At 31.9% G+C, this 22,274-nt stretch overlaps 1 protein-coding gene across 1 annotated transcript; it reads right to left on the bottom strand.

The window, feature by feature from the left end:
- Positions 1–2,096: 2,096 nt before the first annotated feature.
- LOC141686063 (uncharacterized) lies at positions 2,097–6,710 on the bottom strand. The gene is made up of 11 exons (XM_074491124.1): positions 6,562–6,710; positions 6,205–6,461; positions 5,982–6,061; positions 5,432–5,933; positions 4,649–5,092; positions 4,423–4,570; positions 3,751–4,288; positions 2,893–3,027; positions 2,518–2,809; positions 2,350–2,446; positions 2,097–2,223 (listed from the first exon to the last, which is right to left on the bottom strand). The coding sequence occupies exons 1-11, from the start codon at positions 6,708–6,710 to the stop codon at positions 2,097–2,099; spliced, it is 2,769 nt and encodes a 922-aa protein (XP_074347225.1).
- Between the last annotated feature and the right edge of the window lie 15,564 nt (positions 6,711–22,274).

The raw sequence follows: 22,274 nt of genomic DNA, 5'->3' as shown, positions 1-22,274 counted from the left end.
TCTTTTTCTAAGAAAAGATTCCTTTTCTTAAATGCAAGATTTTCAGAAGTTAATCTTTCACATGTTAAAGTTTGATCTCTATAGCTAACAAACATGGTTTTAAGATATCTTCTCAACTCATTAATATCATCAGTATGAAAAGCATAAGTAGTCTGAGGTACCTTTGTTTCAGCAGCTTCAGAACTGCTCTCAGCACTTTCTTTATCAGCATTTGCCATCAATGTATAGTTCTCCTCACTTTCAGAGTCTGAGGTGTATGTCCAGCTTTTCTGCTTTGTGACAAGAGCCTTGTCTTTGTCACCCTTTACCTTCTTGCAGTCAGGAGATATGTGGCCTTTCTCACCACAGTTATAGCATTTAACATTGGTGTAATCTCCTCTGTCAGACTTTCCTCCTCTGCCTTCAGATCTTCTGAAGTTCTTCTTATCAGAACTCATGCTTTTCCTGGAAAACTTCTTTCCCTTCCTGAACTTCCTGTATGCAATCTTTGTGATTCCTTTCACCATAAGAGCACACAGCTTCATCATCTCCTCATCAGCATCAGTCTTAGGCAAGCTTTCAGAATCTGAGTCATCATCACTCTCAGAACTTGATGACTCAGTATCAGACTTTATGAAAAGAGCTTTACCCTTGTCTTTCTTTGAGGAAGCTGCTTTGGGAAATTCTTCTTCAGCCTTAAGAGCAACTGTCCTTGACTTTCCTCCTTTCCTCTTGCTTCTTTGTTCCATCTCCAGCTCATGAGTCTTGAGCATTCCATAGATTTCGTCAAGAGTTGTTTCATCAAGATTGTAGTTATCTCTTATTGTCGTTGCCTTCAAATCCCAGCATTCAGGAAGAGCTAACAGGGACTTAAGGTTTGAATCTTCAAGATCATACTCTTTATCAACCAATGACAAATCATTCAAAAGTTTGACAAATCTATCATATAAATCATTCAATGACTCATTAGTCTTTGAGTCAAAGTGTTCATACTCTTGAGTGAGTATTGTCTTCATGTTCTTCTTAATTGTGTCAGTTCCCTGACACCTTGTTTCCAGAGCATCCCATATCTCCTTAGCAGTCTTGCAGTTGATTACCCTGTTTGACATTATATTATCAATGGCACTATGCAGTAAGTGTCGTACCTTAGCATCCTTAGCAATTGATGCTATGTCCTCAGCAGTATAATCACTCTTCTCCTTTGGTACGGTCTTTGTTGCTTCACCTGCAACTGCAACAGCTAGTTTGGTTGGTTTGTGAGGACCTTCCTTGATTCTATCCAGGTATTCTGGATCTGTTGCTTCCAGGAACATGGTCATCCTTACCTTCCATATGGGATATTCAGATGGTCTCAGTATGGGGACTCTGATGGTCTCATACCGACTCTGAATTTGTGTCTTTGGTGGTTCCTCAGTTGTGGTAGGCTTAGTTGGAGTTTCTGTATCCGACATGATTGTGTTTGGATCTTTAACTGTATGTAAGTTAACAGATAGGCTCTGATACCAATTGTTAGGTCACACACACACACTGTAGAGGGGGTGAATACAGTGTATAGTACACTCAAATCGAACTTTAAGAACTTAAGTAACAGAAAACAAACTTTATTGAAACAATAAACTCTGTTACAGTATGGAACTGTTACCTCTCAGTGATGAACAAATATCACGAGAGCTGCTAGGGTTACAATGAATAATCTTTTCTAATAATGATAACACTTATAGTGTAAACCCTATGTCTGTGTTTATATACTACACAGTTACAAGATAATCGCTAATTGATATGGAATATAATTCTGCTTCCTAAAATATATCAATCGGATACCTTTTCTTCCAAGTATTCCATTCTTCACAGAATTCCTTCTTCATGCATATCTCTTCTTATGTTTATCTCGATCTTCTTTCCTTTAATCAGCTACTGTCCTTATCTCTTCAGCACTTAAGTTCTGATATCTATCTTCTGATGATTATCTCCTGATAATATAAGTACTGATATCCTTAAGTCCTGACTTCCAGTATAAGTACTGATCAACAGTTAAGTACTGATTTATCCTGTTCACGTAAGATCTGAAAGCTAAACATAAAACATATTAGCCATGACATTATCAAATATATCTAACATTAACCTCGATACATAAAGACTCTAACAGATGCCAGAATCACAATTTTGGGTTCAATTTCAGTAACTTGGTACAATGATTCAAAATTTGTTGGCAAAGAACCGCTAAAACACACTTGGATGGCCCTCCTAAAACAAATATAATAAAATGTCAAACACTTATGGATGTGCAATAGTGTTAATACGTAAAATATGAAAATTGGAGGATGACGTAGTATTTTTATAATTGTCAAAAAATTTATTGAAGAGTCTTACACGCCATCTGAAATTCTGAAGCGTAACACTTCCTTTTCACCAAATCTTGTCATAATAGATTGTACTAGTTGCAGGAGTTCAACAATTCCAATAACATCTACAACAATAAACTTAAAGTTAAAAAAAACAAATTGTAAGCGATTTGTTCTAAAATTTTATACGCAATACCAGTGGAATAAATAGGAAGCTCATCGAGAGCTAAACAATGAAGAGAATTATATAGGAGCATCATAGGAACCAAATCAAATTTATGGCGCGGAATACTCAAAATTTCCTCAGGTTCCAACACCACCATAGTGATGGGAAGAAACATGATGTAATTTGCAGAACGTACAGGCCTCAAATACCCAGCAGCTGGAAGAACCTGAACATTTCTGATACGTAATAATGTGCCAGGATGAATGATAAAGTAAAACAAATTCCAAAGAGCTGGTGGAACAATTGCAAGTATGTGATTATTCTGCAAAAAAAGAAAATCTTAGGATAGAGGCTGGAAAACACAATCATAGATGTGGTATAAGTCATATAGTTATTCAATCAAACCTCACAATCCAATAGAATAAGATTGTGCCTAACTAAGACACCTTGTCGATTAGTTGATACCCACATTCTTGTCACACGGACCTTCAAAGTCCAAGCAGTATGATTACCATCCAGATTGGATAAATGATGATGGTCCTGCATATTTGAGTAATGAAGAAGTTAATAGATGTTATCAAAAAAGGAGTATGTTAAATGTTCATATCAACAAATAGGTAATGAATTGTAATTATACTTGGATGTTCTGCCATATGAACTCTGAAATTAGTTTGTGAGTTGGATATATAGCAAAAAAATCCGAATGTGTGGAGCGTTTAAGACAATCGGCTGTATTTTTAATAAAGATATATACTATCTTTAAAGTTAAGGTGTTAGGATGATAATTAGTCCATGAACATCTCAATCAATAGATATCTATTAGAGTTGTATGATGATCCTTAACATCTTACACTAATATATACATCCAAAAAAGATTGTGTTAAAATAGAAGATCAATTAGTAACATAAACGTGATATTAAATAAATATTTAAATATGAGTTAGTTATCTGATACATATTGTTGTTATCCCATAATCTTCTTTGATTATCATAATGTCTCCTTATCAATATAAAACATATCACATCTAATTATATTGAGAATTTGATATGCATAAAAAACTATTCGATCATCTGCCTTTTACTTCACATATGAGCATCAATAACCAATATGACCTGATGTAATTTTAATTTAATAACAAAAAAATTTCTCAAACTACCAATTATAATAAAATGATGAGTAACTTAGTCAGGATTGTAAATGTGCAATACAAATAACTAATACGATACATTCTCATCATTTATGCTCGGTAGGTTGTAAAATACTTCTTTATAGACTACATTTGATGTAATATTTGTGGTGGTACCATCATCACTGTCGATGAGAATGTGGAGACCTTCTGGTCTTGTAACTCTTGAGATGGCAACATAGACATGGCCATGAGAAAACACTGCTCTGGGAAGGTATAGACCAACCGTGTCAAGTGATTGGCCCTGGCTCTTATTAATTGTCATTGCATAACAAATATGGAGTGGGAACTGAATTCTTTTAAACTCAAAAGGCCAGCTGGTATCCGTTGGAATCATCTCTATCCTCAGGATCAAATGTTTTGACCCAACATGGGATCCGCATAATATTTCACACTCAATACTATTTTTCTTGCAGGATGTCACAATCATTCGCGTGCCGTTACACAATCCCATAATTTGGTTTAAATTTCTCATAAGCATGACAACGACGCCAACCTTGATATTTAACTCGTGCTTAGGAATGCAAGGCATATTTAATGAGTTCAGGTACTCTACTGGAAATGCTGATCTGAAATCATTATCTTCATCACCAGCATCCTCAATTGAATCCTGACTAAGATATTGATGTCGTCCACCACAAAATTAGTTGGTGTTAGGATAGCTCTTGATATTAGATAAGAATGTGAAGACATATTTTGTAGAAAATCCGGGTAAGTTATTTCAAAAAGACTTTCTATAGGATTTTGCCTGGTATGAATAATATATTGATCTGGAATCTTTATTAGCATTTCACCAGTGTCTGCATCAGGACTAAAGTTCTCAACTTTACCATCGCCAACTAAAAGCTGCCATTTACTGAAATCCGCTATAACCTTATTCTCCATTTTTGTATTTCCTGCATGAAGCCGCATATTTTGCTTAAGTAAAAATACTTAGCAAAATTCCCAAATCTTTGATTCATTGAGGGTGGAACCTACTATTTCAGCTCTGGATGTCTTTGGAATCACGGGTAAAATCTGCCTATAATCCCCGCCAAAAACTACTGTGATACCACCAAATGGCTTCTTTGTTCTCCTTTTGTCAATAGCAGACATTACATCCCTCAAAGAACGGTCAACAGATTCAAAGGCATGACGATGTTGCATTGGCGCTTCATCCCAAATGATTAAATCAGTTTGTTGGATTAATTCTGCAATATTGGTTCCATGTCTGATTCCGGATATACTGTTCTGATCAAATTTCAAAGGAATATGGAATCTTGAATGTGCAGTTCTACCACCTGGCAACAATACGGCTGCTATTCCACATGAGGCAACATGAATCACAATCTTTCCTTCTGAACGAAGGCGACAACATAATGTCTGCCATAGAAATGTCTTGTCGCATCCTCCACTTCCATATACAAAGAAAACACCACCTACCTTATTATAAACATTTTATATGATAGAATCATAAACGTTCTTCAGTTCAGGGTTGAGCATTCCATGATTCTTTTCATGCAAAATTTTCAGTTCTTCTTTATCATATGAAGTTTCTTCTTGGAGTAGTCTGTTAACAGCATTACTAAAATAAACTCCACTTAGAAATGGCATTGTCGCGTAGTCCTTCAAACTCTTCCCGATGTCATTAAAAAAAATTCAATTTCTACGGGCAAATATATATATGAAGTGTTATGTTAGTTTAAAAGTATACTACATATAATATCTAAAACATAATTATGTTAATTATTCAGGTTGTATGATAATGAGATATAAACCTGTAAGTGCATAATTCTTCAAATCTTCGTCTGATAGGTATAGATGAGGATCATTAAGCATATGTCGCCTGATGATGAGAATATTGTCTGACATACATTGCCAATTAGCTTCCCAAAGTCTAAGTGGATCTGAAATAGGACTATATGCCAAAATATTAACAAACATCGCACGTAACTGTGGAGGCAATGATGTATGGGAGTTCTCGGTAATTGCTTCATGCCATTGGTTATCATTTTGTAGAAGACCAAGGGCCGCGCAAGCTTCCTTGAATGTTTCGTGGATGTGTCCATTAACAGTTTTAAGATCTTCAAAAGACCTGGAACCTTTCTTCCTAAGTAACAACATGCGAAGATATAATAGTTCACCACTTGATGAATGCACTTCAGAGAGTCTCCCAATAACATCTCCTCTCTTTCTTTCTTTCCAGATACCAGGTCGAGGATGCCAAGTAAATTTATTTGGAAATTCAGAATAACTATAATTCCTCGCATTTGGGAAAGTCTGATTTGCATCAAACCATGCTTCTAACTTGGTTTTTTTTTATATTGCCTTGTCGCAAACATCCTCCAAGACATCTCCAGCCTTAAACGAAACATGTTTCCCGCCTGGTAAATGTATCGGTAACCTCTCTACCGATGGCCAACGGGAATGAATGTCAAAAGAAAATATCCTTCAAGATGCTTCTAACGCGCAAACATATCTCCCATCCAAATAATATTTTACCTCATCAGTCGGACCTTTTGGTGCTTTTTTGGGATTGTTGCAGAAGTACCTGTACGTGTTTTCCTCAAACACATTGTTGCCGTGTCATGACCCTTTAGACAGTATTTGAAAAGGTACTTTAATGATCTTGAATTATTGCAAATCTCCAGATTCATGTGACATTGAAAATGCACCAAAAGATCGCGATTGAATGGGACAACAAAGCGATTATCAAGATTGACCCCCTTCTTGTTAATGGTAATTCCAGTCCTCCTTCTTTTATATATAGGGAATCCATACTCATAAAAAAATGTATGAGAATTATACCTGTAACAAAACATTTTTGAAATTATAAAAAATCTGGTAATAAAACTGGAGGTATTAACAAATTAAAGTATTTATAATTTAAGGATGTTAATGAAATTACCGCTTAGGAAAATGCTTTATACAGTTGCCTTTGACCATGCATGGAGATTTAGTATAATCAGGACCACATGGTTCGTGGATCATATAATTGCTCACGACATTATATCCAACTGGATCAATTTCTGGATTGGGAATTTCAGCTGATACCATTTTATCAATTTGCTCAGTTGTTTTAGGTCTATCGTCAGGGTGCAACCAAATTAATATATGAGCGTGAGGCAATCTACACTTCTGGAATTCAATTACATGCATCACAATGGAAATATTGTAGAAAAACGGTTAGTACCAGGCAAAATATATACTAAAAGTGCATTTTGATAGAATAATTTAGGAATAATAAAATGAGTATAAAAAATCTTAGCTAAAATAATACCTCCTATACATCTGCCAAAACAATTTTTCTATTTAATCATATCCATAAGTTGATCAACCTTTATTTTAAAGACTCTGTCTACAACATCAGGTGCATCAGCAACATTAACACCAGGCATATATTTTAACATGCGCTGAATTTCGGGCCATTTTGTATTAGTGGTCATAGTAAGGAACAATGAAGGATTTCCTAAAGTTCGACATATTGCTAATGAGTCTTTAAAATACTGAGTCATGTAGCGCTTACTTCCGGTGAATGAAGCGGGAAGAATGATTGTTTTACCAATATTGGATGGATTTATATCTCCCTTTTGCATTGCATCTCTGATATTATGGTAGAGATCAGATCTTATAGTAGTTTGATGGTCTCTAATCCAGTCCAATCTATACTGCTCAATTGCGGTGAAAGTATCCACAACATATTGCTTCCATAAACGACCTCCAAGATGTGGTGTCAAACCTGTTACAGTCTAAGGTATAAATTCATCGAATATAAACTAATTATCACAAAGTTGAACAGCTGAATGAGATATTATACTTTTGTTAAATAGCAAATTTGTACCTTTTGAAATATGTATCATTAGCTTATAATTATAAAACTCTCTCATTGTAATATACTTTCTAGCACCTTTTTCGTCAGGATCTTCAGATTCGGTAACTTTTACGTCTCTCTTAGAATGTTTCACAGGTCTATTTAATGGGATCTCACGGTAATATCCAACATCTCCGTGAGGAAAAAGTAATGGATATTGAAGTTGCATGAAACGTGCATCGGTCTCAAAAATACTCTGTAATCTGTTAACTCTAGAATCAATGACAGTATCTCGACAACCTTTTGTATAAGGAGAAGTAACAATCAATCCTGCTACCTCATTTGATGGAGCAATGTGATTTGGTCGGCCACTTGCTGAACTCGATGAAATCAGAACTAATTTAAACTCATCTACTGCATTTTGCCTAACCCTTTCGCAAGCCATACGAAAACCTTTAACCAAACTGTTATGCTCATCAACATATACAACAAAGATTGTACAATTTCTTCATTAACAACATCCCTGCAACCATTAACTGCATTAATCCTGTTGTTGATTTTCTTCCTCTGTGTCATAGATATAAAGCTGACAAAATTTTGGAGTGTTATCGTCAGTTGGGACCAGACTTCCTATATTGTAGTAATTAACACCTTGGACCTTGAAGCAATATGGTGCACCACCTCTGTTTATTGAATGGTCAATCTTTCCTCCAGTAGAACTCATGGCAAACATGCAATTGTAAAACCTTATGTTTTGTTTGAAATGCTTAAAATGAACACCACCAGTATGGAGAGTAGCCACAGGTTCAGGAGGCTGTTTCTCCTTATCCAGTACGACTTGAGCATTTTTACAACAAAGAGAAAATGTTGGTGGCTTATTAGGAGAACTCTTAGTGTTTTTTCGTGAGTCCACATGACAGCATCACACTTCGAACAGATTTTATCAGGGGCTCCAAGATCCAAGTATCCGTCCCACATAGATTGATTATTGCTCAAATATTCTTCATCAATATCCTCAATATCCTCAATATCACTTGCCATATCTGTCGAAAAAAATGGAAATTTTTAAAAATCATGATTGAGCAAAAGTAGGTGATGCTTCAGACAGTAAAATAATTATTAATGTCCAACAGAATTAAACACATTATTCGAAAACAAATAATTAATACCTCCACATGTTGTATCACTGTCGATTGTAACATTGTCATCAACATCGTTGAACTCATTCATTAAATTTTTTTGCCTAGAACTTTCACCTTTTTCAAATGTACTCTTTACATTTGCTATATTGAATGACGAAGGACCTGGTGATAGTTTTCCACAAAACCTTTTTGAAGGATTCTGTTCTTCTTCATTGTCAGCAACAATTTTCTTTTTGACACATTTTTATTTATGAACGGTTGTCACACAGGATTCAGGAATTGAGAATATGAGAGAACTGTTTCCACTGCTGTTAATATTCTGAATTTCTGCATTTTTACTATTATGATATGCATAATATACATTAGTAGATGCAGAGTATTAAACATGACACATTGTTTAAATAATCCTTCAAAGTTTTGTAATTCGGGAATAAGCCGCCAAATTTGATACATTTGACATGAACGTTTGGCGATATTATGCGTAGCAATTGATTTGTACTTTGTTCACTAGTCTGAGAAGAGGAATACATCCCTGAAAAAATATTTTACAGAATACTGAAATTTTTAGAATTTGACATAATTTCGTAATCAACTGATACATCCGGAATTGCATTTTATTGTTTAAAAAATTACCTGATGACTGTGGATTAGTTGCAGAAGAAAAGTGAATATTAGGCGATGAATTACATTGTCCAGATTTTTTTCTCAAATCTGGTAAGGTGCTACGAAATACACCGAGATTTTCTTTGTTAAAATTCTTGGGACGAATCCTAACTTTATGCACGACATAGAAGATGGGAACCATATTTTAGCATCTGCGCTGATAAACACTCATACACAGATTGAAATAAGAAGTTAATGAAAGTAATGAAAATTAACCTGATTTTGAATTTGATGGAATATTAGGAGATATATTTTGATCAAATCTTGATAGAGGACTCGGCAGACACGATTGTGATTTTTTACCGCAACAGGCTGCATCATAGATCTATTGTTCATTGCTGCAACTATTCCCAAAAAATCCACAATTTCAAAAGCAATTTAATTACAGATGTATCAGAAAAATGAGATATATCAAGAATTATACCATTAGGTTTTTCTGAACAAATTATGTGGCTTTCAAGATTTTCTGCGAGAGAGGTTTGCAGAACACTTTGCGTCTGCTGTGTTAACCCTGAATTCTGAGATGAAATACTACCTGAAGCATGTCTCCGCTATAAATTCTGGCCTAATAGATGTTAAAAATAGTAATCGTGAAATAAATCCAACTAAATTTTACCTCTCGACGATCTTAACGATATATTAGGCGGCACACGTTCATCAGATCTTGATAGAGGAGTTGTCATTGGATGGCCTATATTATTAACTGAAGCACAACAAATATAGGAAAATTGATGGCACAATTATAAAAAGGTATGATACATCTCGGAATGGAATAAGAATGATACCATTATTGTGCTTTGGTGTCATACTATTGTTTTCTCCATCTGCTAAGGTGTTACGAAGAACACCGAGATCTTGTTTGTTCAAATTTTTTGAACGAATTCTTACTTTTCGCACTACATAGAAGATGGAAAATAAATAGAAACATGAAACATGACCAACATCTCCTAATAGGCTGGAATAAGATGTTGATCAAACTATTTTAAAATTAACCTGGTTTTGAGGCTGCTGAAATATTAGGAGATATATTTTCATCAAATATTGAAAGAGGACTCTTTAGAATACTTTGCGGCTGCTGCTTTAAACGTGTAAACTGAGATGAAACAGTACCTGCATGAAGTTGTTAATCAGTAGTAATGGGTAAAATCCATCCTTATTTTACCTATTGATGATCTTAACAATATATTAGGCTTAAAATATTAACAGCAACACAACAGATATAATATATGATCGAAGAGAAAATTGGAAAAAATGTTGGATACCAATCAGAATGGATAAAGAATGATACCATTATTGTACTCTGATGTCATTCTATTGCTCTCCAGATTTGCTGCAAGTCCGCTATGCAAAACACCTTTCGAAAACTGTCTTATTCCTAAGTTAATAGAAAATTCAAGTCACAATTATAAATGCACGTATTAAAAGAATCAGACGGATAAATAATGATACAAATACCTTGTTCCGGTGTCACGCTTTGATCAATCATTGATTGCGGAGTTGTTATTGAGTGACCTATTTTATTATTAACAGCAACACAGCACATATATACAAACTGAGGTCATCATTACAAAATCTGTATAATAACAATCAGAATGGATGAATAATGATACCATTGATGTAATCTGATGTCATTCTATTGCTTTCCAGATTTGCAGCAACTCCGCTATGAAACACACATTTCGAAAGCTGTCTTATTCATGAATGTTAATAGAAACTTCAGGACACATTTATCAATCCATGTATAAAAATAATCAGGAGGATAAACAATGAGACCAATACCCTGTTCTGGTGTCACGCTTTGATCAATAATTGATAACGGAGTTCTTACAGAATGACCAATTTTATTAACATAAGCACATCAAATATATGTATAACAATGTACATTATCATTACTCATATGCTCGGTCGGAGAAGATACATGGTATGTTACATAAAATTGTCCGTCAAACGTATATACACATCAACCAATCTGAAATTCTTTAGAGAAAGCTTACGTGTATCATATATGTTTGCTGAATTTGTGAGATTCTTGTCCACATTCTTCCCACGCGTATGACGTTTGACAACTGAATTAATACATGAACATTTTTATCACTTTCAATAAATGAATCAGAAATGGAATTAAAGTGTACACTACCTTGATTCTCTGGTTATGATGGATTTTTAAACACATTTTCAACATTGCGTCCACGAACACGTCATTTTGAACCTATAAGAAAATCATGATCAAATCAGATATCTACAAAACGATGTTATTATAAGTAAACTGACAAAGGAGATGAATACCTGATGTACTTGTTCCTCGAGAATCCATCCAGATATATTCAGTAAATCATAAACCTGGTTTTAACAGATGAACAACATATTCTGTAAACTTGTATGACGAACATGATACACATCAAATCTTCATGAAGAATTTATGAAAAAATTAGGTCAAAAATCTTGAGCTATTATCCTCAAAACTTTACATACGAAACCAACCCATCAAATGAACTGGTTGTAGAAAAAATATAAATCAACTAAATTCATAATATGAGACTCACTAATTAACTAATAAAAATGGAGGAACAGTTTAGATATACCAACCAACAATTCGTTCAAACTGAAGTAGGCGATGAAAAAATTAGGTCATGCTTGCAAAGAATGAGAGAGAATAAGGAAACCAATAATTATCATTGAATTAGTGTTGTAACAGATGTGAGAAAATCATGCAAATCTTTCCTTAGATAAGATGTTTAAATTTTAAAATTCAAAAAATTTCCATGTTTAGTGTTTTGATGGGTAAAAAAATGGGTAAACTTATATGGATATATCCATGGATATATAGTTTTTATACTTAATATGGGTCATGGGTAAATTTATTTACCCATTGGGTAAATTTTGTGGATATATCCATGGATCTAGTGATTTTATACTTAATATGGGTTATGGGTACCCATTTGGAAAATGGGTAAATTAAGGAGTACACTTTAAGAATATATAGATAATAAGAGAAAATTGAGATAATATTGACGAGATTAAAAAGTCTCATTAAAATGACTAATTTACCCATGTACTTTAAATTTCTACAAGAGATTGTTGGGAGGAATTGAAATCGAGTTGTTACATTTACAAGCACACCACCTTACCACTACACCACACTGTTACTTAACTTTTTTATCATAAACATATGTGAGTGTCGTGAATACCGACAATTTATTTAACTTTAAACATGATTACTAAAATATTTGTAGAGTTAGTTTTGAACAATTGAATTTGAGATATAAAGTTAAACATAATACTTAAACGGATCAATCCCTTATTTATTAAACAATTTTTAATTTGAAAAGTATGTCTCATACATTTTTAATATATTTTTTTAATAAAAAATAAATTGTACGTATAATTAATTTTTTTATATGTCGAAAAGAGATACACTTATATAAATAATATATATGTGTACTACATATTTAGATAAGTTATAATTAACATATTTCGATTTATTTCAAATTTATAATTAAAAATTGACCCATTTTTTAAAAAAATACTCGAAATTTGACTAAATGGTCTGCTCGTAAATACCACGTCACTACCTAGGTTTAATATAAATTACGAGTTCTACTAGAAAATCTTACCAACAAAGAAAAGTTTTGTGATATCTTATGTTGGTAAAAAATAATATCTTTGAGTTTTTTATAGAATCAAGTCAATTGATAATATATATCAAAATTACTAGCTTCAAAATCAGAATTTTACCCATTTTGAAAAAATATTTGAAATTTGACTACATGACCTAGCCGAAAATACATCATCATTATCTAGGTTTAATAAATTTAAATTACCAGCTCGACGAAAATATCTTATCAAGAAGGATAAATTTTATAATATCTTATATTAATAAAAATTAATATTTTTGAGGTCTTTATATGATCAAGTCCATTAATATTATATATCAAAATTACTAACTAGCTGACTTTATATTATTACATCTAGAATTTGGCCCAATATTTAAATATTTTCAAAATTTGACATGAGATGTAATAGTTCACCACTTGATGAAAGCACTTCAGAGAGTCTCCCAATAACATCTCCTCTTTTCCTTTCTTTCCAGATACCAGGTCGAGGATGCCAAGTAAATTTATTTGGAAATTCAGAATAACTATAATTCCAAGCATTTGGGAAAGTCTGATTTGCATCAAACCATGCTTCTAACTTGGTTTTGTTTGATATTGCCTTGTCGCAAACATCCTCCAAGACATCTCCAGCCTTAAACGAAACATGCTTCTCGCCTGGTAAATGTATTGGTAACCTCTCTACTGATGGCCAACGGGAATGAATGTCAAAAGAAAATATACTCCAAGATGCTTCTAACGCGCAAACATATCTCCCATCCAAATAATGTTTTACCTCATCAATCGGACCTTTTGATGCTTTTTTGGGATTGTTGCAGAAGTACCTCTACGTGTTTTCCTCAAACACATTGTTATCGTGTCATGACCCTTTAGACAGTATTTGAAAAGGTACTTTAATGATCTTGAATTATTGCAAATCTCCAGATTCATGTGACATTGAAAATGCACCAAAAGATCGCGATTGAATGGGACAACAAAGCGATTATCAAGATTGACCCCCTTCTTGTTAATAGTAATTCCAGTCCTCCTTCTTTTATATATAGGGAATCCACACTCATCAAAAAATGTATGAGAATTATACCTGTAACAAAACATTTTTAAAATTATAAAAAATCTGGTAATAAAACTGGAGGTATTAACAAAGTAAAGTATTTATAATATAAGGATGTTAATGAAAATACCGCTTAGGAAAATGCTTTATACAGTTGCCTTTGACCATGCATGGAGATTTAGTATAATCAGGACCATATGGTTCGTGGATCATATAATTGCTCACGACATTATATCCAACTTGATCAATTTCTGGATCGGGAATTTTAGCTGATACCATTTTATCAATTTGCTCAGTTATTTAGGTCTATCGTCAGGGTGCAACCAAATTAATATACGAGCGTGAGGTAATCCACACTTCTGGAATTCAATTACATGCATCACTATGAAAATATTGTAGAAAAACGGTTAGTACCAGGCAAAATATATACTAAAAGTGCATTTCGATAGAACAATTTAGGAATAATAAAATGAGTATAAAAAAACTTAGCTAAAATGATACCTCCTATACATCTGCCAAAACAATTTTTCTTTTTAATCATATCCATAAGTTGATCAACCTTCATTTTAAAGACTCTGGCTACAACATCAGGTGCATCAGCAACATTAACACCAGGCATATGTTTTAACATGCGCTGAATTTCGGGCCATTTTGTATTAGTGGTCATAGTAAGGAACAATGAAGGATTTCCTAAAGTTCGACATATTGCTAATGAGTCTTTAAAATACTGAGTCATATAGCGCTTACTTTCGGTGAATGAAGCGGGAAGAATGATTGTTTTACCAATATTGGATGGATTTTTATCTCCATTTTGCATTGCATCTCTGATATTATGGTAGAGATCAGATCTTATAGTAGTTTGATGGTCTCTAATCCAGTCCAATCTGTACTGCTTAATTGCGGTGAAAGCATCCACAACATATTGCTTCCATAAATGACCTCCAAGATGTGGTGTCAAACCTATTACAGTAAAAGGTATAAATTCATTGAATATAAACTAATTATCACAAAGTTGAACAGCTGAATGAGAAATTATACTTTTATTAAATAGAAAATTTGTACCTTCTGAAAGACGTATCATTAGTTTATAATTATAAAACTCTCTCATTGTAATATACTTTCTAGCACCTTTTTCGTCAGGATCTTCAAATTTGGTAACTTTTACGTCTCTCTTAGAATGTTTCACAAGTCTATTTAATGGGATCTCAAGGTAATATCCAATATCTCCGTGAGGAAAAAGTAATGGATATTGAAGTTACATGAAACGTGGATCGGTCTCAAAAATACTCTGTAATCCGTCAACTCTAGAATCAATGACAGTATCTCGACAACCTTTTGCATAAGGAGAAGTAATGTGATTTGGTCGGCCACTTGCTGAACTCATTGAAATCAGAACTAATTTAAACTCATCTACTGCATTTTGCCTAACCCTTTCCCAAGCTATACGAAAACCTTTAACCAAACTGTTATGCTCATCCAACATATGCAACAAAGATTGTACAATTTCTTCATTAACAACATCCCTGCAACCATTAACTGCATTGATCCTGTTGTTGATTTTCTTCCTCTATGTCATAGATATAAAGCTGACAAAATTTTGGAGTGTTATCGTCAGTTGGGACCAGACTTCCTATATTGTGGTAACTAACACCTTGGACCTTGAAGCAATATGGTGCACCACCTCTGTTTATTGAATGGTCAATCTTTCCTCCAGTAGAACTCATGGCAAACATGCAATTGTAAAACCTTATGTTTTGTTTGAAATGCTTAAAATGAACACCACCAGTATGGAGAGTAACCACAGGTTGAGGAGGCTGTTTCTCCTTATCCAGTACGACTTGAGCATTTTTACAATAAAGAGAAAATGTTGGTGGCTTATTTGGAGAACTCTTAGTGTTTTTTCGTGAGTCCACATGACAGCATCACACTTCGAACAGATTTTATTAGGGGCTCCAAGATCCAAGTATCCGTCCCACATAGGTTGATTATTGCTCAAATATTCTTCATCAATATCCTCAATATCACTTGCCATGTCTGTCGAAAAAAATGGAAATTTTTAAAAATCATGATTGAGCAAAAGTAGGTGATGCTTCAGACAGTAAAATAATTATTAATGTCCTACAGAATTAAACACATTATTCGAAAACAAATAATTAATACCTCCACATGTTGTATCACTGTCGATTGTAACATTGTCATCAACATCGTTGAACTCATTCATTAAATTTTTTTTTGCCTAGAACTTTCACCTTTTTCAAATGTACTCTTTACATTTGTTGTATTGAACGACGAAGGACCTGGTGATAGTTTTCCACAAAACTTTTTTGAAGGATTCTGTTCTTCTTCACTGTCAGCAACAATTTTCTTTTTGACACATTTTTATTTGTGAACGGTTGTCACACAGGATTCAGGAATTGAGAATATGAGAGAACTGTTTCCACTGCTGTTAATATTCTGAATTTCTGCATTTTTACTATTATGTTCTGGATAATATACATTAGTAGATGCAGAGTATTAAACATGACACATTGTTTAAATAATCCTTCAAAGTTTTGTAATTCAAGAATAAGCCGCCAAATTTGATACCTTTGACATGAACGTTTGGCGATATTATGCGTAGAAATTGTTTTGTACTTTGTTCACCAGTCTGAGAAGAGGAATACATCCCTGAAAAAATATTTTACAGAATACTGAAATTTTTAGAATTTGACATAATTTCGTAATCAACTGATACATCCGGAATTGCATTTTATTGTTTAAAAAATTACCTGATGACTGTGGATTAGTTGCAGAAGAAAACTGAATATTAGGCGATGAAGTACATTGTCTGGATTTTTTTCTCGAATCTGGTAAGATGCTACGAAATACACCGAGATTTTCTTTGTTAAAATTCTTTGGACGAATCCTAACTTTATGCACGACATAGAAGATGGGAAACATATTTTAGCATCTGCGCTGATAAACACTCATACACAGACTGAAATAAGAAGTTAATGAAAGTAATGAAAATTAACCTGATTTTGAATTTGATGGAATATTAGGAGATATATTTTGATCAAATCTTGATAGAGGACTCAGTAGACACGATTGTGATTTTTTACCGCAACAGGATGCATCATAGATCTATTGTTCATTGCTGCAACTATTCCCAAAAAATCCACAATTTCAAAAGCAATTTAATTACAGATGTATCAGAAAAATGAGATATATCAAGAATTATACCATTAGGTTCTTCTGAACAAATTATGTGGCTTTCAAGATTTTCTGCAAGAGAGGTCTGCAGAACACTTTGCGTCTGTTGTGTTAACCGTGAATTCTGAGATGAAATACTACCTGAAGCATGTCTCCGCTATAAATTCTGGCCTAATAGATGTTAAAAATAGTAATCATGAAATAAATCCAACTAAATTTTACCTCTCGACGATCTTAATGATATATTAGGCGGCACACGTTCATCAGATCTTGATAGAGGAGTTGTCATTGGATGGCCTATATTATTAACTAAAACACAACAAATATAGGAAAATTGATGGCACAATTATAAAAAGGTATGATACATCTCGGAATGGAGTAAGAATGATACCATTATTGTGCTTTGGTGTCACACTATTGCTTTCTCCATCTGCTAAGGTGTTACGGAAAACACCGAGATCTTGGTTGTTCAAATTTTTTGAACGAATTCTTACTTTTTGCACTACATAGAAGATGGAAAATAAATGGAAACATGAAACATGACCAACATCTCCTAATAGGCTGGAATAAGATGTTGATCAAACTATTTTAAAATTAACCTGGTTTTGAGGCTGCTGAATTATTAGGAGATATATTTTCATCAAATATTGAAAGAGGACTCTTTAGAATACTTTGCGGCTGCTGCTTTAAACGTGTAAACTGAGATGAAATAGTACCTGCATGAAGTTGTTAATCAGTAGTAATGGGTAAAATCCATCATTATTTTACCTATTGATGATCTTAACAATATATTAGGCCTAAAATATTAACAGCAACACAACAGATATAATATATGATCGAAGACAAAATTGGAAAAAATGTTGGATACCAATCAGAATGGATAAAGAATGATACCATTATTGTACTCTGATGTCATTCTATTGCTCTCCAGATTTGCTGCAAGTCCGCTATGCAAAACACCTTTCGAAAACTGTCTTATTCCTGAGTTAATAGAAAACTCATGTCACAATTATAAATACACGTATTAAAAGAATCAGACGGATAAATAATGATACAAATACCTTGTTCTGGTGTCACGCTTTGATCAATCATTAATTGATAACGGAGTTCTTACAGAATGACCTATTTTATTAACATAAGCACATCAAATATATGTATAACAATGTACATTATCATTACTCATATGCTCGGTCGGAGAAGAGACATGGTATGCTACATAAAATTGTCCGTCAAACGTATATACACATCAACCAATCTGAAATTCTTTAGAGAAAGCTTACGTGTATCATATATGTTTGCTGAATTTGTAAGATTCTTGTCCACATTCTTCCCACGCGTACGACGTTTGACAACTGAATTAATACATGAACATTATTATCACTTTCAATAAATGAATCAGAAATGGAATTAAAGTGTACACTACCTTGATTCTCTGGTTATGATGGATTTTTAAACATATTTTCAACATTGCGTCCACGAACACGTCATTTTGAACCTATAAGAAAATCATGATCAAATCAGATATCTACAAAACGATGTTATTATAAGTAAACTGACAAAGGAGATGAATACCTGATGCACTTGTTCCTCGAGAATCCATCCGGATATATTCAGTAAATCATAAACCTGGTTTTAACAGATGAACAACATATTCTGTAAACTTGTATGACGAACATGATACATATCAAATCTTCATGAAGAATTTATGAAAAAATTAGGTCAAAATCTTGAGCTATTATCCTCAAAACTTTACATACGAAACCAACCCATCAAATGAACTGGTTGTAGAAAAAATATAAACCAACTAAATTCATAATATGAGACTCACTAATTAACTAATAAAAATGGAGGAACAGTTTAGATATACCAACCAACAATTCGTTCAAACTGAAGTAGGCGATGAAAAAATTAGGTCATGCTTGCAAAGAATGAGAGAGAATAAGGAAACCAATAATTATCATTGAATTAATGTTGTAACAGATGTGAGAAAATCATGCAAATATTTCCTTAGATAAGATGTTTAAATTTTAAAATTCAAAAAATTTCCATGTTTAGTGTTTTGATGGGTATAAAAATGGGTAAACTTATATGGATATATCCATGGATATATAGTTTTTGTACTTAATATGGGTCATGGGTAAATTTATTTACCCATTGGGTAAATTTTGTGGATATATCCATGGATCTAGTAATTTTATACTTAATATAGGTTATGGGTACCCATTTGGAAAATGGGTAAATTAAGGAGTACACTTTAAGAATATATATATAATAAGAGAAAATTGAGATAATATTGATGAGATTAAAAAGTCTCATTAAAATGACTAATTTACCCATGTACTTTAAATTTCTACAAGAGATTGTTGGGAAGAATTGAAATCGAGTTGTTACATTTACAAGCACACCACCTTACCACTACACCATACTGTTACTTAACTTTTTTATCATAAACATATGTGAGTATCGTGAATACCGATAATTTATTTAACTTTAAACATGATAACTAAAATATTTGTAGAGTTAGTTTTGAACAATTGAATTTGAAATATAAAGTTAAACATAATACTTAAACGGATCAATCCCTTATTTATTAAATAATTTTTAATTTGAAAAGTATGTCTCATACATTTTTAATATATTTTTTTAATAAAAAATAAATTGTACGTATAATTAATTTTTTATATGTCGAAAAGAGATACACTTATATAAATAATATACATGTATACTACATATTTAGATAAGTTATAATTAGCATATTTCAATTTATTTCAAATTTATAATTAGAAATTGACCCATTTTTTTAAAAAATACTCGAAATTTGACTAAATGACCTGCCCGTAAACACCACGTCACTACCTAGGTTTAATATAAATTACGAGTTCGACTAGAAAATCTTACCAACAAAGAAAAGTTTTGTGATATCTTATGTTGGTAAAAAATAATATCTTTGAGTTTTTTATAGAATCAAGTCAATTGATAATATGTATCAAAATTACTAGCTTCAAAATCAGAATTTTACCCATTTTGAAAAAATATTTGAAATTTGACTACATGACCTAGCCGAAAATACATCATCATTATCTAGGTTTAATAAATTTAAATTACCAGCTCGACGAGAATATCTTACCAATAAGGATAAATTTTATAATATCTTATATTAATAAAAATTAATATTTTTGAGGTCTTTATACGATCAAGTCCATTAATATTATATATCAAAATTATTAACTGGCTGACTTTACATTATTACATCTAAAATTTGGCTCAATATTTAAATATATTCAAAATTTGACATGAGATGTCACAAACTCCCTTAAAACTACGAAGATATACTAAATTGATTTATTTATTAATGTTTTACTTCTAAAAAAGTTAGGTTTAAAATATTATTCAATGATGGTGAATTTATAAAGAGGCGCTCCTAAAATCCTATTTTTTCATTTTCTTTAGAAAAAATTAAACTACAACTATAAAGTAAAATTAATAATTTTCATTAACATGTTATTTGAAAAATGGTAAGATATTTACTACTTCTTTATAAAAAAATTGTTTATTTATTGCATTATTTAAATAAAGATATATTTATATTTCAAATATTTTGTGAGACAAATCCTAAATTTTATAATATTCAATTTGATACGGTTATTATAAGTAATCATATACATTAAGTCCCTAATTTTTTTGTGGAGTTCCGTAGTCCAAAATCCTAACTTTATATTACAATCCAATATAATAGTTCAGGTTTTATGTTTCTAATAATTTAAAAACTAAAATAATAAACTACATGATATAAACGTGTGTTATGGTGTTATATCATTAATGTTCAGCAAGTTGAATATTTACATGTTCTACAACGTGAATACGTATGTTCTTCAAACTGATCATGTTCTATAAAATCATATGTTCTGTAATGTTCAACTTGTCAAATGTATGAGATTTGAAAGATATTTATTAAAATAGTGATATTTGTAGAACATGATTCACATTATAATACGTTTACAAATTTTTTTATAATATTTTACTTGTAGAACATATATGGATTCTCGTACTCAACTAAAAATAAGGACTCGATAGAACTTAACTCATATATATATGTATGAAACTTGAAAAATTATAGAATTCAATATTTTGAAAAAAATATATTTAAAATTAGTAATAATAAATTTACAAACAAATATTTAGTGTTGGAAAATATTGTACAACTATTTTGAATTATTTGAAAAAAGATTAAAATTATAAGGTATTGTACTATTTGATTTAATCTATGTTATGCTATCTAAATAAAAAAAAATATTAGTCGATATTTTGAAAGGATTAACAAGTTCAACTAATATTTAAAAAAAATTATCAAATTGAAAATATTCAATCTTAGAAAAATAATATACAATGTTATCAACTTACGATAAAAAAATATTAGAATCATAAATGAAAGAAAGTTCAAAATGATTTGAATGGTGATATTAGTACAAATTTATCTTCAGATTCTTGAAAAAAAACTCTGAATATCAGCAGTTGGTCTTTACGATATATGAATTATTTTTATGCCAGATCTATGTATGATTGCTCTGTTGAGTAAAAATATTGATATTATTTGATTTTCAGTGCTACTACGACTACGATATATAAATAATTGTAATTTATTTATTAAATAATTATAATTTTTGAATAATCATAAATACATGTTATTTGAGTAATTTAATGAATAACAATCAGATATATACATGACCAAGATATCTAGCATATAAATAAACGAGACCAACATAATTTACTCAAAAATATAATTAATATAATTTACATACATACATACACATGTGACTTCTTTTTTGCTAAGCTACACATGTGACTTTATCTTTACCAATATTAAAAGATTCAATTTTAATGGTGTATTTCAGAGTTACTGATATATATACTAGAAGAAAACAACAAAAGTGTTTTATGTTCTGAAAATAAGAGTGATCAATTAAATTTAAGTTTTTTTCAATGTGTTAAAAACTAAATAGATTATGTCAATTTTAATTTATGAATTGATAATTATCTGACATCTTATAAAATTAACTTTGTATAATAGGGAGGATTAAAAGCTAAGTACATAGACGAGACGAGATCAACATTAGTTAATGAATTAAGACATTAACAATGATATTAAATCAA

The sequence above is a fragment of the Apium graveolens genome, chromosome 9, assembly GCF_009905375.1.
Source record: "Apium graveolens cultivar Ventura chromosome 9, ASM990537v1, whole genome shotgun sequence".
NCBI lineage: Eukaryota > Viridiplantae > Streptophyta > Magnoliopsida > Apiales > Apiaceae > Apium > Apium graveolens.
Note: the sequence above shows the minus strand (reverse complement) of the source record. Positions and strands in the feature narration are given on the sequence as shown.

Coding starts and splice junctions, on each gene's coding strand:
- LOC141686063 (XM_074491124.1), bottom strand. CDS start 6,710: ATGGTATCAGCTGAAATTCCCAATCCAGAAATTGATCCAGTTGGATAT. Junction 2,810..2,892: donor TTATTCTATTGGATTGTGAG/GTTTGATTGAAT, acceptor CTTTTTTTGCAG/AATAATCACATACTTGCAAT. Junction 2,224..2,349: donor TTCAGAATTTCAGATGGCGT/GTAAGACTCTTC, acceptor TATTTGTTTTAG/GAGGGCCATCCAAGTGTGTT.